General features: G+C 38.7%; 1 protein-coding gene across 1 annotated transcript in view; it reads left to right on the forward strand.

Annotated features, from left to right (window-relative positions):
- The first annotated feature begins 18,468 nt into the window (after positions 1 to 18,468).
- Positions 18,469 to 23,983, forward strand: part of LOC149149215 (calmodulin-binding receptor-like cytoplasmic kinase 2) — a 28,460-nt gene continuing 22,945 nt past the window's right edge. The window contains exons 1-4 of the mRNA XM_089438803.1: positions 18,469 to 19,178; positions 20,150 to 20,391; positions 20,656 to 20,824; positions 21,167 to 21,256. Coding sequence (XP_089294929.1) covers positions 18,938 to 19,178; positions 20,150 to 20,391; positions 20,656 to 20,824; positions 21,167 to 21,256 — 742 coding nt within the window. The 5' untranslated portion in view covers positions 18,469 to 18,937. The remainder of the gene's footprint in view (positions 19,179 to 20,149; positions 20,392 to 20,655; positions 20,825 to 21,166; positions 21,257 to 23,983) is intronic.

The following is a 23,983-nucleotide window of genomic DNA, read 5'->3' on the forward strand; positions in this document are numbered from 1 at the left end:
GATGGTGTCTGTGCGCTCAATGGTGACATCCTACTAAAAGAAAACTCTTGCCTCTGTTGCATCCAGGTACACTAATATGGCCCCTTTGTCCAACCCATTTGATAGCATGCGCATCATCGTCTTGAATGTGGCTAGACCAACAACATACTGATGTATAGTGTCTGTGCTGATCTCCAAGTGTGTGTTGATGACCATGCGCATAAGCTTGTCAAAGTACATGTTTAGCTCCAGTCGGACTTGCTTCTTGTCTTCGTTTCGGTGAGTGTGCCAAATGGGTGGGATCACATGCATGCACATAATGACATACATGCTGTTGAATTCCCTTGCATGTGATCAACAACACTGCTCACCTTGTCTGCTCCGTTCTAGCTGTTGGGATGGATCTATAACTTGTACGAGCACGGTTTCATATGTTTGTGCATGTTGCACCCCCTGCTATACTTGTTCCCGTTGCAACTCTTTCTCTTGTCTGTGAAGCTCCTGTTCTTCCTTGAGTTGCTGCTTCAACACATGCAACTCCTTCTCTGTTTCTCTCTCTTCCTTCGCGCGATCTTCATCTCATCACATCATCACCTCATAGCCTCAATCTCCAAAGCTAATTTCATCATGAGTGGATCTACTTTGAACTTGCAGCTTTGCTTCACCTCTATGCTGTCAACAACCTTCCTCTTGCACTCGCCGCATGCGGGTGTGCTACCTTCTGCTACTATTGATGGTGTTGCTCGCTGTGAAGTTGCTGCCATATTATCTTGATGTCCTTGTCTATGAACAACTTGATGTCTTAATAGGTAGGCAAGCTCATAGACACTTGCTTGGCTGCAACCCCCGTTGTGCTCTCAGCAATGTCCTTTGATTCTGCTCTCTTGAAGGCCATTGTATTTGTGCTACTGAGAGACAAACGAACACCTATGTTGTGTGGAGACACAACAACACTCATGGCAAGAAATCTGTCAGTCGAAAACCAAAACAAACTTGAGGACTGACTTGCAACATACCTGTGTGATTGATCATGAAGGTTGCACAATTTCTGTCGGGAGCTCGGGAGACTAACTGCCCAAAACTACGCAAGGCATAGTCTGGGTTGTTAGGAGGTTGACTAATTGTTGCAACTATGTAATGCATAGTCCAGCCTGGCCTATTGAGGACCAAATCTGCGCAATGCACAATTTCAGTCAGCAGTGACATGCAACCAGCAAACCGCATTGCGCAGTTTCAGGGACCAACAGGACACTGTCTCCAAGAATTGCGAAATCAAAGCCTGGAGGTCAGTGTTGGGTCAGACTTGCACAATTTCTGGAGGGAAGGCAAAGCCTTTGCTTTCGGAAATTCGTAGTGCTAGCCGGGCAAGGCATGGTCTGGGCCAAGGCAGCTTAGACCGGCTGACGGGCAACTGAAAACATGAGAAGTCTGAATGCATGATGAGATGAGTGCAAACAAGAGTGAATGATCATATATGCAAACAAAAAGTGTAGGATTCATAAAACGGGAAAGCATGCATGTGTGTGAAGTGAGTCGCGTAACGATGACCGTTCGTGCAAAAACAATGTCATGCATGCGAAAACAGTGAGATGCGAACGAAAACTGAAACGGTGCTTCTACAAGCTAACATACATCAAAATGACAGTAAGTACTCATTGAAATTAGGGGGACAATACTCACACAAACTGAAACAAAAAAAGCGACCGAAACGCAACGCAGGACATGAAAAGCAGGCTTACTCTGAGACAGCTGAGCTGAATGTGCTGACGACTCCTAGATTTGATGTGGGATGTAAGAGCTACAAGATTGATGTGAGGAATGAGCTCTGCAACGTCTGGTTGATGAGTTTTGATGAAATTGAGGTTGCGACACGCATGCCACAAATCTAGGAAAAGCGACACTTGATGGGAGGTTTCTAAAATGATCCTTGCATGTAACCTCCAACTGGTAAAAATAGATCCTTGAATCAAGGGATGCCTTTTCATGTTGCCTTGGGAGAAGCAGTCCATGCATGAAAATTAGTTTTTCTCTGTCTTGGAGGGAATAGGTTAACCTAAAGGCACATGCATCGGTGTGCGAGCCTAGGATGAAAATCTGTGCAGTTTCTGGGCTGAGAAGAGATGGTTGTCCTAGAGGGATTATGCAATTTTTGAGAACAACAGGTGATTGTCTCCCAGGATTGCGCAATTTCTGGGCTGAGTAGTTTTCCTGGGTCAAACCTCATAATTTTCTCAAGGAAGCCTCTTTGACTGTGTCTCGCAATTTCTGAGCTAAGTAGCTATCCTGGGTCAGACCTCGCAATTTTCATCAAGGAAGTCGGTCTGACTGTATCTTGCAATTTTTGAGCTGAGCATTTGTCTTGGGTCAGACCTCGTAATTTTCTCAAGGAAGTCTGTCTGATTGTATTGCACAATTTTTGAGCCTAGCAGTCTACCTAGCTGGATTTGCGCAATTTCTGCTAGCTGCTAGGCTGGCTGTCCCATAGGGATTGCGTAATTTCTGGGAGCAGTAGGTGATACTACCTATAATTGAGCAATTTATGTGCTAAGCAGCTGTCCTGGGATGAATTGCGTAATTTTTGAGAGGAATATTGACATGAAGAATTGCGTAATTCTAGAGCCCAACTAGGTGCCCAGCTAGGTTTGCGCAATTTCTGGAGGGAAGGCTAGTTCTCTTCCATAATTGCACAATTCCCAGAGGGAGCTGCTCAACCAACAACTGACACTAAGTCCGGAAAGCAACTAGTGAAGGAGGTGGAACAAACTTTCATGCACAGGCTGACAAGACTGTATGAAACAACTGAAGCTGATGTGTTTGACAGTGCAAGACATGTTGTTGAGGATGGTCGGTAGGGAGGCTACAAAACGAAGGTAAGGAAAAATTTTGGAGGGTGGTTGCAGCCGCTACAACACTTGGCGACACACTGGTAGAACTCCAACTCTCTGAATGGACCTTGTTCGTGAAAATCAAGTTTAACACTTCCGAAAGTATTGTTCAGTTCTCTGTTCGTCTTGGTTTTCACACTTGCTTGATTGTAAGATGTAGCATCTACCAAGCCCTTGGTCGGCCGACACACATTCCAAGCCAAGCCAACACAATTGTTTCGATTGGGGATGAGGGGTATATTGGTGCACCAGCAGTATAGTCATCAGAGTTTTAGTTTCCTCTTCAGTTTTTCTCTGCTGCCAGCAGGTCTGGACAGTACCCCGACGGAGTCACGCAGGAATACAAGCATCGCTCTGCTACCAGCGAGCCTGATTAGTACCCCGACAAGGTTACTTGCATCACCTCTCTGTGCAGGAAGCCTTTCTCTTCTTTTTCCTTATTCATTTTTCATTTTTTCGAAATTTTTCACTTTTTCATTTTTCAATTTCATAACTGTGCATATCACTTATTCATTTCAGAGGTGGAAGAGGGATCCCAACTTATTGAGAGCAAAATATGTTGTTCCTTCAGAGAAGTAGTTTATATATACCTCAGACATGCTTGTTAAGGTTTTCCCCCTTAGCTTTCTCTACTTGACTGAACTGACAAGGGTTAACCCAAAACAACCGACTAGAGTAGGTGACACTAGTTAGCGCGCAAGTGTTGTGTTTTCACCAAGGTTCACTTCAAATAGTACTTATTTTCCATCGACATATCATGGAGTAAAGACAACAAGTTCTTCATGCAGAGGCAGGATGATAGATAACCAAGTAGTGATAGTTGCACAAGGCCTCTTGTACTTTACCCAACTTGTTTCAAGAGTCACACACGGTCTCATGTGAAACTAACTTACAAAAGGAATAAACAAACAAAAAACAAGACAAAGCGAACGCAGAAGTAAATGCGAAAGAAAAGCAAGTAAGAAAACAAGCAAGCATACAAACAAACATGTAAAGCAAGTAAGCAGACAAACAAACATGTAAAGCAAGTAAGCAGAAAAGCATGCAAGAAAACAAACGAAAAGCAAACACTACTCCTACTCCTAAGCTAATAGTGCATGGGTCGTCTCACGTGAAGTGATACTTCCAATGCAGCCACCAATGCATTGGTTGATCCATGTCAGTGAAGGCATCATTCGCGGACAACACATCTGTGCGAACTAGCAGATGTGGAAGATGCAACAATGAAGACAAACACACTCCGAGCTTACAAGCGTCCATAGAACAAAAATGAGTGAAAGTGCATGACATGCAGTCCGTGGACATACCATGATGTTGTGTGACACTACGTGTAGATGTTGAGCACACGAATACTCTTGACTGTGACATGCAAGCACACATGAGGAAGGTAGACCACTTACGTTGTGTAAGTGTGCTTGCTAAGTAAGATTCCTCTAATGCATGAGAAATCGGATCGTGTAGTTCTAATGGAGGAAGTGAAATTTGAGTGTTGGATTGTTCTTGAGTGCATACAGATGAGTGATGAGGAGCCTTGGGTGTATGAACAATTTCCTGATCATAAGTGAAACCAACCTCAAGACAGCGAGGGCCTGACATAACCATCAGCTCGGACCAAAGTTCCTCGACAGTTTGGGGGTTTCGATTTCATTGAAAGATAGATCATCGTAGACCAGTGGCTTAGACGGATTAACAATGAGTGAATCAACATCGTGATCAGATGATGAGGTAACGAGATCACAACAACCAAGATCAGAAAATTTAGGATGTTGGTTGGCATCCTCATGATTCGATGAATCACACAGAGCGGTAGATGAGAAGGAAGAATGTTCATCCTTTGCGTTTCCAGAAAACATAGATGAAAAATCAAGTGGATGTTCAAATAATGATTGGTCCTATCCATTGTCAGATGATGGACTAACATCTGGTGTGTCCTGTGAATGATGAACAATGGGTGCATCCGTGGACGTAGATACACATGAAAAATCAAGGATGGCAGGATCACCAAGGATGTTAGGAACAAAAGGAGGAGGTACGGACAGATAGGGATGGTCCTCTGCTGCCAGTGAATGTTCAAGCTCCCAGTCATACTCTTAATGAATGCTAGCGCATGATGGTTGCGAAACACCAACTCCATCAATAGATTGATCCTCATTCAAAATAGGTGTAGAGTTCGAAACGGAAGAACACAAGACAATGCAATCCGGAGGATGATCAGAATACGAGGATGGAGGTTCAGGTACAAAATACATGTGATAACCCAATGGATTTGCAACCAATATTGAACGAAAATCGAAAGGAGCGATGTCGGGAGGATGTGATAGTTGAACAGACGTGTGTGCATATTCTCCCACATCACTCTACGGTGGTGGAGCTGTTTGATGAGGGGACGACGGACAGTCACTTGTGACAATACCGTGTCCATCTGTGATTGCGCAACTCCATCACTGAAGTATGTTGAGCGGGGTTTGAGCTTGAACTTCTTCTTGGGATTGATAGATTGGATAAGACAATATTCAAGTCTATCCATGAGATACTGAAATTTCATCTGACTTTTCGAGGCTTCAAACATGAATAAACGTAAGAGCTCCGAAAACTCCATAGGTGATTCATGTAGGACCTTCCGTTGTTTTAACAATTTTTTATCAAGTACTTCCAGATCAAAATGGTGGAAAACATATTTGATTAGATCGTTGAACTACTTGCATGAGTGCACAGAGTTATGAGGTAGTGTGCCACACCATTGCAATTGGTGGTCGCAAATTGTGTGTGAAAGCAGCGAACAGACCTATGTTTCATTAAAATTTTCCATGCCCTCCATGAGCTCATGGAAGTCATCTAAGTGCTCAAGCCAGGCCACTTCGCCTTCACCACCATATGTGATTTGTGACAATTGATCCCAGAAATCCCTCACGACATGAAAGATATGTCCGTTGGATAGAAATTTCGGAGGGCGAACTATAACAAACTCCATGATAGATGTGCGAAGACACAAAATAGATGATGAGGACTCAACTTGTCATCTGGCCCTCCTTCTAGCACCAAAATTTTTGACAGTGCTGGACCCGCCAACATGTCAAGGGATCTCCCTGGTAAGAAGTCCCAATTAGACCTCAGACCGTTTGGTGTAGGAGTCCCAGAAGTGGTCGTACTGTATCGCCTTGACTGCGGTTTCGCATAGAGGCAAGTAAGATGTCCCTGTTGGTAGCAAGGGTGTGATAGTTGCGGTGAGTCAAGGAAGGTGCATGAATGGTTCTAACACACGGAAAGTGGGGTGAGTGCGCCCCTTGGAAAACTGTAATAGTACGCGGCTTGGAAGGTTACACATGAGCGAAGATGCATCACAAACCGGAAATAAATTTAGCGAGCAATCCAAAGTGATGGTTAAACCAATCAACACGTTTCAGTAAGATTCATACATACTTATACATAATAGTCCATACATGTATTCATAAGGAAACAAATACATATATCATTTAGAGTAAACAAGATAGTTGGAATACAATACGACATATGCATGAAACGTGTTGGCTCTGTTATGTTAAGAAGTGTAAGTTTCAGTCATACAATACATCCATGTCCAACCACTAGTTTTAATAGCGAAACATTACAGCCACAACCGCCTGCTCCTCCAAAGAGATATACTAGCTCTGCAAAGTGGAGAAGCCAAGGCTCGTTACAATATTGTCCAAGCTTTCTCTAAGATACTCCTATTGGAAGCTTGGCTGACCAAAAGCCTCTATAATGAGTTATGAGGGACTATTTATAGCAAAGGGTGGGGTGACGCTTGACATTTCCCTTTGTGACCGTTCATCTATCCTCATGACTCTTCAACTACTCTATGACTGTTGCGTTCAACTATCGACACTTGAACTTCCTCTTGATAAGACGTTACATACAATCTGCACATGTACCCATGTGAGACAAAATGGCTTGAGCAAGCCATAAAATACATCACTGACACTCGGAATATTGTGGTGAGACCAACTCTTTGACATCCTTGTGATGGTCGATGGTGGCGAACTGATGCCAATCTTGGTCGTCCGTGATGGTGTTCGTGCAGTCAATGGTGACATCCTGTTGAAAGTGAACTATTGCTTCTGTTGCATCCGAGTACACTAATATGGATCCTTTGTCCAACTCATTTGATAGTATGTGCATCATCATCTTGAATGTGGCTAGACTAACAACATATTGATGCATAGTGTCTATGCTGATCTCCAAGTGTGTGCTGGTGACCATGCGCATCAACTTGTTGAAGTACATGTTCAACTCCAGTCGATCTTACTTCTTGTCTTCGTCTCAGTGAGTGTGCCAAATGGGTGGGATCGCATGCGTGCGCATAATGACATTCATGCTGCTGAATTCCCTTGCATGCGATTAACAACACTGCTCACCTTTTCTGCTCCGTTCCAGCTATTGGGATGGATCTATAACTTGTACAGGCGTGGTTTCATCCGTCTATGCATGTTGCACCCCTTCTTGTACTTGTTCCTGCTGCAACTCATTCTCTTGTCTGTGCAGCTCCTGTTCTTCCTTGAGTTGCTGCTTCGGCACATGTAACTCCTTCTCTGGTTCTCTCTTTGCCTTCACGCGATCTTCGTCTCGTCGTGCCATCACCTCATATCCTCAATCTCCAAAGTTTCTTTCATCATGAGTGGATCTACTTTGAACTTGCAACTTTGCTTTGCCTCTATGTTGTCAACAACCTTCCTCTTGCACTCGCTGCATGCGGGTGTGCTACCTTCTGCTACTGCTGATGGTGCTGCTTGCTGAGATGATGCTGCCATCTTATCTTGATGTCCTTGTCTATGAACAACTTGATGTCTTCATAGGTAGGAAAGCTCATAGACACTTGCTTGGCTGCAATCCTCATTGTGCTCTCAATGGTGTCCTCTTACTCTACTCTCCTGAAGGCCATTGTACTTGTGCTGCTGAGAGACAAATGAACACCTGTGATGCTTGGAGACATAGCAACACTCATGGAAAGAAATCTATTAGTTGAAAATAAAAAAACTTGAGAACTGACTTGCAACATACCTGTGTGATTGATCGTGAAGGTTGCGCAATTTCCGTCGGGAGGTCGGGAGGCTAACTGCCAAAACTGCACAAGGCACAGTCCGAGGTGTCAGGAGGCTGACTGACTACTGGAACTTGCAATTGACAATCCAGCCTAGCATGCTGAGGACTGAAACTTTGAAATGTGCAATTTCAGTCAGCAGTGACATGCAAACAACAAATTGCATTGCACAGTTTCTGGGGTCAGCAAGACACTTCCTCCAAGAATTGCTCAATGCAAGCCTGGAGGTCAATGCTGGGCCAAACCTATGCAATTTCTGGAGGGAAGGCAGAGCCTTCGCTTCCTAAAATGCACAGTGCTAGCCGGGCAAGGCACGGTCTGGGCCAAGGCAGCCCTGATCGATTGACGGGAGATTGAAAACATGAGAAGTCTGAATGCATGATGATATGAGTGCAAACAAGAGTGAATGATCATACATGTAAACAACAAGTGCAGGATTTAGAAAATGGGAAAGCATGCATGTGTGTGAAGTGAGTTGCTGCAACAATGACCGTCCATGCAAAAATAATGTCATGCATGCGACAACAGTGAGATGCGAACGGAAATTGAAATGGTGCTTCTACAAGTTAACATACATCAAAATGACAACAAGCGCTCACTGAAATCAGGCAGACAACACTCACACAAAGTGAAACACAAAAAGCGATAGAAACGCAGCACGGGACATGAAAAGCGAGCTTACCCCGAGACAATTGAGCTAAATGTGTTGACAAATCCTAGATTCGATGTGGGGTGTAAGAGCTACAAGATCGATGTGAGGAATGAGCTCTGTAGCATCCAGTTCACGAGTTTTGATAAAATTGAGATTGTGATGTGCATGCCACAAATATAGGAAAAGCGATACTTGGTGGGAGGTTTCTGAAATGATCCTTGCATGTAACCTCCAGTTGCTAAAAATAGGTCCCTGAATAAAGGGATGCCTTTGCATGTTGCCTTGGGAGAAGCAGTCCATGCATGCAAATCAGTTTTGCTCGGTCCCAGAGGGAACTGGTCAACCTGAAGGCACATGCATTGGTCTGCGAGCGTCAGATGAAAATATGCGTAGTTTCTTGGCCGAGCAAAGATAGCTATCCTAGAGGGATTGCGCAATTTTTTGGCTGAGCAGCTATCTTGGGCTAGAGTTACGCAATTTTCTCAAGGAAGCCTATCTGACTGTATCTTGCAATTTTTTAGCTGAGCAGTTGTCCTGGGTCAGACCTCGCAATTGTCTTCAAGGAAGCTTGTCTGAATGTATCTCGAAATTTCTGAGTTGAGCATTTGTCCTGGGTCAGACCTCGTAATTTTCTCAAGGAAGCATGTTTGACTGTATTGCACAATTTCTAAGCCCAATAGGATGCCTGGCTAGATTTGCGCAATTTCTGTGCACTGCTAGGCTAGTTGTCTCAAAGGGATTGCGCAATTTCTGGGAGTAGCAGGTGACTGCTGCCCAGAATTGTGCAATTTCTAGGCTGAGCAATTGCCCTGGGATAATTGTGCAATTTTTGAGAGGAAGACTGACAGGAAGAATTGCACAATTCTGGAGCCCAGCTGGGTTTGCGCAATTTCTGGAGGGAAGGCTGGTTCCCTTCCACAATTGCGCAAGTCTGAGAGGGAGCTTCTCAACCAGCAACTGACACTAAGTCCGGAAAACAACCTTTGAAGGAGGTGGAACAAACTTGCATGCACAGGCTGACAAGACCCTATGAAACAACTGAATTTGATGTTTGATAGTGCAAGACATGCTGCTGAGGATGGTCAGTAGGGAGGCTCCAAAACAAAGCTAAGGCAAAATTTTGGAGGGTGTTTGTAGCCATTACAACACATCCTTGGTAACATGACATTAAACTGATGAACCAAAGATCCTGAAGTGTGCCACATCTGGTTTCTTAATAGAAAAATCTTCTTCTGGTGTACCCATCCTAAGAATCCGGTGAGGACTCTTATTCTGCACATTTATAGCTATGTGGCATGCTTTAGCCCACAAGTGCAATGGTAGGCCCTGATCATCTAACATTGTCCATGCAACTCCCACAATACTTTTGTTCTTCCTTTTAGCCACCCCATTCCGCTATGGGTTATGGGGTGTTATTAACTCCTGTTGAATGCCTTTTGATGCAAAGAAGTTCTTGAATTCATTCGACACATATTCTCCACCATTTTCGTTCCTGAGAGGCTTCACTTTTTTGCCAGTGTCTTTCTCAACAGGTGCTTTAAATTCACAAAATTTAGAGAAAGCATGATATTTCTATGCATGAACAAAATCCAACACTTACGTGAGAAATCATCTACAAATATTACATAATACCTGTGCTTGGCGATGGAAGCTGTCGAGAACAGTCCACACACATCTGAGTGAACTCTTTCAAGGATCGCTTGCACTCGATTGTCCTTATCATGAAAGGTGGCTTTGGTGTACTTCCCCAATGTACACCCTTTGCATGTATCTCTCTGCTCTAGTGTACATTGGGAAATCCTATAGAAATCTGTTGCATGATCTTCAAAGCTCTATGGTGAAAGTGACCCAATATTCTATGCCAGAACTCACCAATATATTGGCTTTGCACCTTCTCTGCTTTTGTGCTCAAGGAAACACAATATTCTACATCCAATTTGTAGAGGTTCTTCACCCGAACCCTGATCCACTTCACTTGTCCTAAGGATATGTGATGAAGGAAAGCCTTTCCTTTGCTAAATATCACATCGTAGCCATGATCCTCCAACATAGCAACTGAAACCAAATTATTCTTTAGACCCGGAACATACATGACATCTTTTAATGTGAGAGGAGAACCAAACTCCCTCTAAAAAGTAACAGTATCGATGTCGGTCGCGCTATACCTTCCATCATCTCCCATTTCGATGTGCATCTGGAGGTCCTTCTCCTCCAAGTCACTGAAGAATTCTTTGTTGCCGATCATATGGAATGAAGCTCCACTATCTAGATACCACACACTACCCATCACCAATGTCACCATGCAAGCGATGAGGTTGAAATCTAACTCGAATTGTGAAGCAAGAGCTTCACCTGCCACTCCTCCTAAGGGCTTCTTGCCGACCTTCTTGTGCAGACACTTCATGGCATAATGTCACAACTCATGACAATGAAAACATTTAATCTTCGACAAGTCCTTCTTGCTGCCCTAGCTAGAATCTTATTTGGAATGGGATGAATTCCCTTTCCATTTCTTTGCCTTTCCAGCTAAGGCACATTTTTCCTCATCATCGTGCTTGGATGAGGATCCATCTTTGGTGTTTTGTTGAATCTCTTCTTGCACTAAGTCAGACCACAAATGCTCCCACTCTGGTAGCTTCTCCCTCCCATTTACCGAATCCTGGTAGTTGTGCCAGCTCTTGGGAAGGCCTAGAAGTGCTAGGATGACCAAATCATCTTCAACAACTATAACACCAACACTTCCAAGTTCATCCCGACATTGGGTGAACTTGGTCAAGTACTTTGGTATTGTGCTGCCCTTCTTGATCTTGATTTTCCTGAGCTTATCCTTCAACGAAAACTTCCTGTGGTCACTATTGTTTTGAAACATGTCTATCAAGGCCTTCCACATTGCATATGGAGTTTCCTTACCATGGAGGTTCGAGACAATATGATCTCGAACTCCTTCTAGGATAATCCTTCTCGCCTTTGCAACACATTTTCTCCACTCTGCCAGATCTTGAGCATCAGTTGCTGGAGGCTTAGGAATATCTTTGTCTATGAATTCCTTAAGCATGTTGTCTTCCAACATTGCCTCCATCCTGTCCTTCCAAGAAATATAGTTTGAACTACCCTCAAGGGCATATTTGAGTCTCAATCCGTAGAACGACATCTCGCTAACTTTGAAGAATGATACTGCAAATTTGATTTCACCTACAAAAGACAAACTCATATTCTCCTCTTCTAGAGTTATTTCTGCTCTGATACCATGTAGAAATTCCTTGTAGATTCAAGCTGCTAATTGTAATTTGCTAAAACAATAGACTTGAATCTACTCTACTCATCAACAAAAACAATTAAACGATCATGAAATCACAAAGCATAGAAGAGAAAGAATTCAATCAACATATTACACAATTATTTCCTGGGGAAATCCATAGCTAAAAGCCCCTACTATATGTGTATTACATTAGTATGAAAATATGAGAAGATTATAATGCTTTTCTCAAGCCCGAATGACCTCTACGTTATCTTTATCTGTCTCACAACTTCCTAGACAAGCCTAGGCCAATACTTAACCAATTTATCACTTGCCCAAGTCCCTATTTCCTTGCATTGTTTCCTTGGGAATTAGCCCCTATTAATTAGGGAAATTCCTCAATTGGAATTGCACAATACATCATAGGCCTTCCTCTAACTGCATGCACCACCTGTACAATTCAGATGATTACACAACTGATAGTACATTGTCCCTAAACTCCAATCTTAACTGGGTAACTCTAAGCTCTGACATGCATGAATTATTTATGAGTGAATCACTAGTTAACTGGTTGAACACATGAAGCAACGCCCCATTGTCTGAACTCCTACTAGTTCCTCCATCAGTTGGAACTAGTTTAATTGACTTTAACTCAGTTAAACTAAATTAATTGATTACAACTCAAAATAAACTCAACCATGACTCCTATAATGTAGGAGACACTCTACATGACTCAAGTTAGACCCTCAACTTGAATTAACAGAGCCAACTAAGTCAAACTAACTTAGTTAACTAATACAAGTTGTCATGTGATGTGGAATTACAATTTTATTCCTAATTTAATTCAAGGACAAAATTAAATTAGGATTTTCTTGTTGCATTATCAACAAAGTTATTCTTTTGAATGTAAATGTCTTAATTAAAATAATTAATCAATTTTTAATTATTTTCCTAAGTTTTAACTTAGGGAAATAGGTTAATTAATTATTAATAATTGAGACATGGTTGATTTTCCCCTAGAGACTTCTAGTAAAGTTTCTAAGTGATCTTAGTCATCGATTGGATCATTTCAAATCTATATCTTGGCTGTTGATTTCTCAACGAGATATTATAAAGGAAATTGATGGGAAATCTTGGAGATCATTCATTGCAAAGAAGAGAGTGTAGTGATAGCACGGGGTTTGACACCAGTGAGGGTTTCAACAACAATTGAAGCAATGAATATTTCCAGAGTTTTCTTTCATCAATATTCTTCCAGTTTCTGAGATCTAAAGGAGGAATTCTCCCATAGTTATTCTGCAGAAAGAGAGGTCAAGATTGCCAGGAGGAGGTCGTACGAGTTACCAATTAAGTGAATCAAGATTTATAGTTGTAGAGCGAATTGCAAGAAAGGTTGTGTCAAGTTGCAAAGGGAGGTCGTAAGCCTTCCAGTGGTCAGATCAACCCATGGAGGCCAAGAAATATTTTTCTGGAGCTTTGTCATGGTTTGGAAAGCAATTGTAATATTTATCAATTGCAAAATTTGTTGAAGATTGATAACGAAACCTTCAGATTTGAAGAAGTGGTTTTCCGAGCCTTTAGGGTTTTTCTAGGGACGTTTTGTCCAAAAATATTGTGGCCATTTTGTGATTGTTTTTCTATCAAAGTTTTCGTAGTTTATTTAATTGGTGAATTTTGTAGTTGTGTTTTATTCATTATTTGCAGTAAATAATTTGCTGGGACAAATAATCTGTTTAAAGATAGGAGAATAATAACCTGATTAACTACAATATATTTTTTCATAGAAATAGATACATTACATGGGGAAAGCTACGTGCGATGAGAATCACAAGCATGATTTCGAGAGAGATTTCTTACTCTTATTGATATTGAAGGACCAAATCATTCACTCCATCCAATAAGCTCTGGGTTCGAATCCCAAGCAACTTGGATCAAATTTTTGATAGGTATCTCTACCCACTTATTTTGGTTCCGGATCCAATTAATTTCCATTTCATATTGGTTTATGTTCACAAGGAACGACTATCACAATAGGTTCTTCGAAAAGGCGATGAAGAAGTCCTATCACGCTCATATCAATTTGTTAAGAATTTGATTCTGAATTTACATTACACTTCATTATAGTGAAACAAAAATCAATAATTTAATTGTACCCACTCTTACTACAATAAAGATCTCATTCCTAGAATCAAACATAACGAATTTAATAAAACATCTAACCATAAATAAGTTTATAAAATTTAAATATTATATCATAATTAAAAATCAAAATCAATAATTTAATTGTACCCACTCTTAGTACAATAAAGATCTCATTCCTAGAATCAAACATAATGAATTTAATGAAATATCTAACCATAAATAAGTCTATAAAATATGAATATTATATCATAATTAAAAATCAACATTTAAAAAATTAAAATTGCCCATCAAAATTAAGATCTTTATATTTAAAAAATTAAATAAATATAATACCAATGCTTCATTAATTAATTAATTAATTAATTATATATATATATATATATATATATATATATATATATATTTATTTATTTATTTTTCCATGAGAACACTTGAACTCAAAATTATAATAATGTGTAACTATCCATCACTTAAATGATCACATTATATGTTTCCTTATATCATCAAATTTTTACATATTCTCATCCCTACTCATTTGACGGCTTTAAAATCAAGTCCCCGTCAAAAACAACCATGATGACCACTACAAATATTAAAAGGTCTCATTTACTATTAATCTCCCTCGTTCTCACCGAACCTATCTTTATAAGAAATTATAGAGTTAGAAAATTAGCATGGATGTGTTTAAAGCGACCCGAAATTATAATATAGTCAATTTTCTCTTAAGTACAATGTGATGGTAGTTTGCATGGATGTTTAAAGCGACCCGAAATTATAATATAATCAATTTTCTTTTAAGTGCAATGTGCTGGTAGTTTAACGAGTATAAAATAGTCAGTACAAAATGAGGAATGCGGAAAACTATACGTCAAGAAAGGTATTTTTTTTAATAATTATTAAAATTTGAAAATGGAAAAATGATTATATTTAGACAAGTATAAAAGAGTTAAAGTATAAAAAGTAACAAGGAAAACTATAGTTCAAGAAATCTTAATTTAATACTTATATGTAAAAAAATGTTATAGAAATTTAAATATTATAATACCTATAAATTTATAATAAAGTTGAATGAGATATTTGGAAGATATATGATTCATTTATTTAACTATTTATTATTATTTTATAATGATTATATGGTGATGGATAATAATAGACGCTAAGAAGAATATGTAAATATGAAGAATATAAGACTCATTACAAAGTATAATTGGTTTAGAATATGAAGAGTAGATAAGTGATAATAATAAAAATTAGTTTGAAGCTTTTAGAGTTAAATTAGGAGAATATTGACTTATGCTAAGTATAATGCTATTTAAATGTATGCGACTTTTATATCTACTAACATAATGATAAGTAGATGGTCTATTTTGGTCATCTTTCTCTTCATAATTGATCAAAGTAGCCATATAATGACCTCCCCCATAGCTCTCAATCTGCTTATCATATAAGAAGACCTAGTGAAGGAAAAACAAAGGGCAATAAGGAAAATAAGGAAATAAATTGCCATGGAGTATAGGGTTTCCATTTTGATCTATGAGGTCAACCAACCCAAGGAAGAAGATGGGGAGCAAAAAGAGAAGAATCAATGTTCGACAAAGAATGATTGCCCAAAATCCAATACACATGATGCACATCTAGTTCATATGGGTTGTCCTTTAGTTTGCATGACACAATAGGAGAGTAGAGGACAATAACCTGAGACTAGGTAGTGAAAATCTAAAACTTAATGAACCACAAGAGAATTTGAAGGCAAACACAAAGCTACCACTATGAAATGACCACACAAATTGGAAGATAAAGTCGAGGGATGAAGGGGAACCATTAACAACACAAAAATTGATGAAGAACCGACTCACCTCATTGTAGATTTACACTTAGGTTTATTTAGAAGAAGAAACTCTAGATTTAACTCTATCCTATATTGACACACAAAGACATTAATTGCAATTCACATAGACTTAGAGAACAACAACCTAGCTCTTTAGGAAATCATGAGGAGTTCGACCAATTAAATGACAAGTACCATCGCATGCTCCAAGCACACTAAGGCTTGGATAGATATATAATGGAGGAGGCAAAAGATGATGGAGAAGAACACCAACAAGATGAAGATCTCCAACACCCTATCTCCTTGGATAAAGATGTAGACTAGCCAATAAAAGCTTGGGTTTAATTCTCCTTCTATCCTAATATGTTTATGTTTGTTGTAGATACTTCAAAGCCCACGGGTCTAGTCTTTTTTAGACTTGTTGTTTTTGTATATAATAATTGTTAAATGCCATAAGCTAGAACATAACCAAATTTGTTTTCCTAGTTTTTAATTTTATTATATCTTGGGCTACAGACCATATAACATAAAGATAGTCCGAAATTTTGTTTTCAATGCTTATATTGTTAGATCATAGACTTTTGTGATCAATATTGATAATAAGAATGTCTTTCAGATTAATCACATTATTGAGATTTGGTCGACGTTTCGAACCAACTAATGTGGTTCATCCTCTGTAAATATGACAAGTCTTAACAAAAATCTCAAATTAAGATACCTCTCCTATAGCTCTCCCCATGTCTATAATCAATTTTTTTCACTAATAATATTATTATTTTTCTATCTTTATTTACCAAAAAAACCATAAACATAAATTTAATATAGTGTAATTTTTTAAACAATAAAACAATTTTTATTTCAAGAATTTTAACTAAGAATAAGAAATCAAAATATTAGAGACTTAAACTAAAAAATCATTAAAATAATTAAAAATACACATTTTCACTATAATACATATATAACATAATAAGAGCCAGCTTGGTAAGCTAGTTGAAGTGGTTGAGAACATTGAACTTCATCTAAAAGTTTTAAAATCAATGCCCTTTTGTGTAATTAATTTAATATCCCTACTCCACCAGCGTTATAATTAATTTTTGATCTTTAATTTAATGAAAGATAGATCTAAAAATAAAAATATATTGCCAATTTCTTTTTTATTTAATTTTAAATATTTTTTATTTATATTTTCAAAAATAAATTAATTATATTCATAAATTTGTAATAATATTTTTATATTTATATCTTTTTAGTTTTAATTAACATTTTATATTTATATTTTTTAATTTTATCAATAAATTCTCATCTTTATAATTTTATTTCTTAATACCATATTTAAGATACATTTTATTTTTGAAAAATATCTTTATATTCCATACTAGAAATATAGATACTTAGATCTTCAAGAGATTTACTCAAACTTAATATCAAACTTTAACCATTCAACAAAGCTAATCAGATTTCATTCTTCTCACACCTAAAATAAACTTAATTGACAAAATTATATTATACTTAAATTTACATTTAAGTTTTATTTATATATATATATATATATATAAACTTTTTAAACCATTTTATAATTTAATAATTTTAACAAACTAAACCTTTAACCCAAAACCATACCATACGATCCTTATCGACTATTAGCGTGCTTTAACTATAGCGTGATCTTTCAAGCCATCTACTTGAATTTCCATTTCCATAAAATCTAACCTTGGCTTGAATTTCCATTTCCATAAAATATAACCTTTCTTCTTCTTGACAAAACTTATTTTTGTTAATATTATAACTTTGTCGCTTATACAGACTTGGTGGTAAATTAAATGAAAACATTAGTCACATGGAGCATTGGTGAATTAGGTGACGCCTAGAATATGCAGTAGGTAATGCCTAAAATATATGTATATTATAATTAGTTTTACGACATAAATAATTTTATATCTCTCCATATACTTTATAGATTTAATCCGGTAAAATTTCCCTTTAATACAAAGTCAATTTCAATGGACGAGCCTGAGAACGTATTGCCATGGGAATAGGTACATTGGCTACTGTAATGAGAGTACATGGACAGTTGTGGGGAGGAAGTGGGGCACACTTCAGAGTCGATTCTGACCAAGTTCGGGGTTGTGGTCCATAGCTGAACTATTGGTTCCGCGTTGTTGTGGTCTATGGCTGGGCTAATGGCCCAATGTTTTGGATATCCCTTAGCTCTCTACTATCAATTTAGCACGGTCTTCTCTGGATTACGGCCAAATGTGTCAGACTGCGGAAAATCTAACTCTGACTACTTGTTGCAGTTAATGCGAAATAATGTGTATACAGCCAAAGCCTAAATCGATACCTAGCTTGTACATTGGAAAGCGATACCATTTTTGCTTTATAATTTATAGGGAAACTTGAATCCCTAAATTAACAGTAACTTCTTGTACAGTTAACGTGAAATCATGTAAAATTAAAGCTCAGATCGAGTCCGTAAAACATGGGCGGCCTGCGTTTACCATTGACGACATAAAGATACTATATCTCTACATAGGTTTTCAATAGAAGATTTTTCCACGTTGAAAAAAGAACACGAAGTGCCAGATTTCACAATACTACATCTACAACTTACGTGGAATGGCTGGACAGCAAAGAGTGAATGCTTCGCTTCCAGTCCACGCTTCTTCCCCTCGACCCCTCCTGCCATTGTCATATAATCCCACTCCATGAGTAGATAGACCGCGTGATAATAATTGATCATCGAAATCATATACTACCGGTGCTATAATGACCATCAATATGGCGTTAAGTCCTCATTGACTCGGCGATAATCCACCCTTCGGTCTCAAGCAAATGGCCAACCACTACTACCACATAGGCATGATATGCCAGATTCGAGATTAAACAAGTGCCCACCTTCCGCTGCGAAATATTCTGTTCAATCGACAACAGTATAGTAAGAAATGACGACTCTACAGTGCATGGCTTATGACTTAGACTCCTGAGAACGCGCCCTATGGTGTTTTCGCAGAAGACCGTTTCTAAATTCTTATCGAAGCTCCCTTGTCAAATATCTAGGATGAATTCCAACGAAGCCTCAGATATATAAAGCATTTTGTGGGTATTTCAGCTGTAGTTCCAATTCCTGTTAAGAAAAATGTACACACCAGAAAGATCTCCTTCCAGTTACGGGATTAACAAGAGCATTTCTGACACCAATACTGAGGCCTCTGACTTTTCACATGTATCCGCATCCCGAGATCAGGTTGATGGGACGGTGAGGAAAAAGCCCGGCAGGTTATCGTCTGCAGCCAGAGGATTTGTGGGTGCCTGTGGAACATGTATTGCTCCGTCTATCAAGGAAGAAGACGATGATTATCAATACAAGGAGATATCAAGTAAGTAAAAAATTGCAATTTCATTGATTCTGAGAAAGTGGATTTGCTCTAATGGTTAGGAAGGAGCATTTTTGCAAACCGTGGAATCTGGACTTGGACAAACAAAATAGGCCGGACAGGACGATTCAATACTGCAATCCCTTATGCAGGCTATATCGCCTTTCATAGTTGTGTTTCAAATATCTTCCCCTTCAAAGATCCATAGAAAAGATAAAGCTAAGCTTGACAAGAGGACGCCATCTGCAAATTTATTGCCTGTCTAATGTGACTACAACTTCTAAGTTTGTTGCTTGCTTGTTTAGTTCTAGTAAAATTTTGAGGAAACATTGCAGGTAGTAATGGGATTAAGTTGCAGGTATTATCTTTATTTTCAAAGGTCACTTGCCGAATCATTGAAGGGTTTTAAACATTTTTCCTTTCAATGGAGAGGTAACCACAGAATTTTGATGACCTGACATAACGGCACATATGTAGAATTCTGAAAATTGCGGCTTTTCAGGAAAATGCAAATCTTAAGGAAAACGTTGCTCTCTCGCAAATGGTGCGTTATGTTCAAAGTGGCGTGGGAGGCCTTGCTTCAGAAAGTTTGATCCCTTGCCTGAAAATGCCAGAGGGCTAAAATTTGCTATGAAAAACTAAGATCTCGGACCTTAGTTTTGTAGGGAGCTCAGATTGCCATGCTGGCCCCAATTTTCTCTCTGATTTTGTCAATCGTCTTGTTATTTGATTTGGATTATCACCCAGTAGATTTGGAATATCACCAGGCAGATGGTCCCCTGCTTTTAGAGCTTTTGATCTTTACAGTCCACAAGCTCTTCATGTTGCATGATCAAGTACTATCATTGTTTGATGTTATTTTCAAAATGTATCTGTTTATAATATTTCTCTTGTATATAATCGCTCTCATTTAAAACACATTGATGAAATTGCCTTTTGCAATTCCTTGTTTTTACTCTACAAATTGGTTGCAGTGACTTCAACAGCCACAGATCGAAGCAGAGCCCTGAGTGTGGCCTCACGCAAGAGTAACGTCTATGGTAATACCTTTAACGCAAATAGTAAACCTGGAACAATGACCTTTACCATGTCCGGGCTCAGCAAAGCCACAGGAAACTTCAGTCCTTCTAACAAGATTGGACAAGGAGGTTTTGGGACAGTTTATAAAGGGAAACTCAAGGATGGAACCCTGGTTGCAATTAAGCGTGCAAAAAAGGTACAGAAACTGGTCATATCTCTAAATTAAGGGTGGGTAAGTTAAAAACTGGTTATATGCTAATTCAATGCCAATGCAAAGAATGATACCTGTAATATACTCTAAGGTAACTTTAAAGGTAAATTCCAATAATAATGTGGCAGGTGATTGATCTGATGCACTATTACTGGACTTTTAGCTTAGCAACTCGGAAAATCATTTTTAGTGGAGCTTGTTGCTTGATGGAATGGAAAATGTCTGATGATATACACAACTTGGTGGCAGAATATCTATGACAAACATCTTTCTGTGGAATTCCAAAGTGAGATCCGAACATTGTCAAGTGTGGAACACCTCAATCTGGTCAGATTCCTTGGCTACTTGGAAGATGAACAGGAACGGATACTTGTTGTCGAGTATGTGCCAAATGGAACTCTTCGGGAGCATTTGGACTGTAAGTAAATTTTACTATCATTCTTCCTGGACAAGCATTAACATCTAGATTATACAAGAAGTTAAACACAAACACCAAAAGTTGTAATATGAATGTTGTTATGGCATTCACAACCCCAATAACGAAATTAAACTAGATTATATTCTGAAAATTGAGTGACATTCACAAAACAGAGGATTGGTGCTCTGGGGCCTGGAGTGAGTAGCCAACTCCACAATGCAAACTTGCTATTTAAAACACAAAACCTGCTTTCTATTATCTAGACCAAACATATTCTGTGTACAATTAGCAAATATAGAAATTCAAATTTAGGAAGCTAATGCATAAAAATTAAATATGTAGGTGTACACGGGATTGTATTGGACTTAGCTACAAGACTGGATATTGCCATCGATGTTGCCCATGCAGTGACTTATCTTCACATGTATACAGGTTCAAACTTAACCTTTATATGCATCTTTTGTTCATTCATTTTGCATACTTTTGTAATTTTTATAGATTTTACCAAAGAATTCAAAGAATTGCCTTAAATTCATCTTTCATTTTCTTCGTCTTGGATAATTGAGAAAGCTCTATGAAATTTAAGACACTGATTCCAGAACTGGTTTTGATTTACACTTCACTTTCCCTTATGATCTGTACAATTTCTGTGGTCTTCCCATACCCAAATTGGCACTAACACTTCAACTACTGGGGGAACTGATGGCTATGAAGCTCAAATAACATAAATGACTGCCAAAACAAAAAGGATTTGGGAAGCTATACACCAAAGCGTGGATTACACTTGTGAATTCTGATTAATGGAGAGAAACTTCCCGAGGAAACTTTGTTGTTTGTATTTCTGAAATGATACGAGTTAAAAATGAGGAGGGGAGAATCCCTATTATACCAAAAAGGGAGAAAACCCTAACCATTTTTAAACAGATAAAAACAATAACTTTTTTTGTGCTGAAAGGTGCATTCTACAGCCCACTGTGGGAGAGATGTGTCACAGCCTACAGGTGAATGGTGTAATGCTGATGCCACTGACTTTTCACATTCGAAAAGCGGTTTACTTACAATAACCAGTTTTCTTAATCCAGGATCCATCATGCTGAGAGGGAGATCCCTCAAGTTGCAAAGCTTTCCCTAAATTTTGACACCATCAAAAAGATTTGCACCTTGAAGGATTTGATCCCTCTTAATGCCTCATAGATCTAGGGTTAAGATGGATTTAAGTTGAATTAAACAAAATCCACACAATTTTTGGTTGGATTATGTATACAAAACTCCAGAACATGCCACTTTGGGGATTCCTAGGTGGATGAGAGAGGGAATCCCCAGTGGGTTGAGAGAGGTGCAAGCACCACAATGGGAATTGGATCTAGGCTAGTTGAAGTAAACTCTTAGTGGTTTACCACTGAACCACAACCCAACTAACAAAACATCCTAGCTTAAAATTTAAGTTACTAGTACAAGTGATAGGGTCCTTATTATATAAAATTGGCCTTTTACTAATATTGAAATACATTACTAAGGAAGTGCTCTTATTGACAGATCTGCAGTGAATCCAAAGGGTAGTTTTAGGTGCCTTGTTCAAAGTTGGATGGTCCTCTATACAAATCTGCTGCATTTCGGGATATGGTTGTTGTCATTGCCAAGATAACCAAAATCTCCAAGCCCATATCTATGTTTGTTAAGAATCTTGCTGGGCTCCCCAAATTGTGCATTCCCTTTGCTATCCTGAAGAGAAAAGTAGTGCCGTTTGCAAAAAAAAATATTTCTAGGGAAATCCATGGGGACATGGCCAAATCACAAGTCTTGAAAGTTGAAAGTGTGGATCCAGAATAATTGGGGCCCCCATGTGAATGGTGGAGTTCAATTCTACTTCTATGGCAAGGGTTACACTTTGTCTTTCAGTGTCAATTCAAAGAAGACCATGATACTATTTTTCCTAGTTGTCCCTCATTCCTGGGAGCCAGTGCACTATATCTGAATAGACGGTCTTTGGAATTAGGTCTAAAGGAAGAGCCGTCCGCAGAATTTCAATAACCATCAAAAACTTTGTATAAAAGGAGAATATAGCCTTGGGACACTCATATTAAATTTTCTTAAACCATGGTAAGTATTCTTTTCACTTAAAGAACTCCTAATCTACTAGATAGCTAAACCTTAAAAGCCATTCAAACCTGCTGTTCTAATCATGCTAAAATCTCCTAACACATTGTAGAAAAATATAGAAATTAAACTCACAGGTCCTTCCTAAATTACATCACCATTATTAGGTAGGAAAAAAAATAACAGCATACTTGCTAAATCATTGCTAAAGGCAAAACAAAAACTTAGTAGATGGGTTGTCAAAATAGTTTACTGCTTTCTCATTAGTTCTGAACTAAAATCTGCTATAGGAAAAATACAGCAACCTAATTCACTGCATGCTGCTGAACTGTGTTCAATAAAAAAGGTATTTCCACATACGCTGAACACCTTATGCAACAACTCACACAAACATATCAAAGATTAGTACACTAGTGTACTATGAGGTTAAAACCACCAAAGAGGGAAGAAATGCATGACCCCAGCAAACGTAGTCACTTAAGACAATATATTAATGCAAAAGGAAAAATTTTACATATGAGTTTCTCACAATTGATCACAACAAATGACCCTCCATACTCTTTAAATAGGTAAGTAGTAGGACACTTCCCGTAGTGAGCATGTGTCCATATAACATGTGTCAGACATGTGTTTGGTATGTGTCCTAAAACAAGACACGTGCCTTAGACACATCCTAATATGTTTAACACCAAGGCACGAAAAAGACCCGTGGGTACTCTTAAAAAGCATTTTTTCTGGATGAAGACAAAAATGTGGGATGTGTTTTTTGATGATATGAATTTTGGAAAGAATGTTGAATTCGCATTAGCCAACTTGGATCTTAGTGAACCAGTGCCAGAGTTGGTAACTATTGATGATGGCAATACTTTTGAGGGGTCATCCTCCACACCAATAGATGCAGATTTTGGATTGGATATAAAGGAGGATGAGGAGGAGGATGGCTGTGGTGGTGATTCTGATAATTTTGACATAGAGGAGGACTACAATGACAAGCTCCATCTATGGATCTAGTATCTACCCTATATTATATTTTCCATTACCATTTCTGGCTATATTAATAGT

This window comes from Pinus tabuliformis, chromosome 9 (assembly GCF_031772625.1).
Source record: "Pinus tabuliformis cultivar Carrire ecotype Pingquan chromosome 9, CPIR1, whole genome shotgun sequence".
Classification (NCBI taxonomy): Eukaryota; Viridiplantae; Streptophyta; class Pinopsida; order Pinales; family Pinaceae; genus Pinus; species Pinus tabuliformis.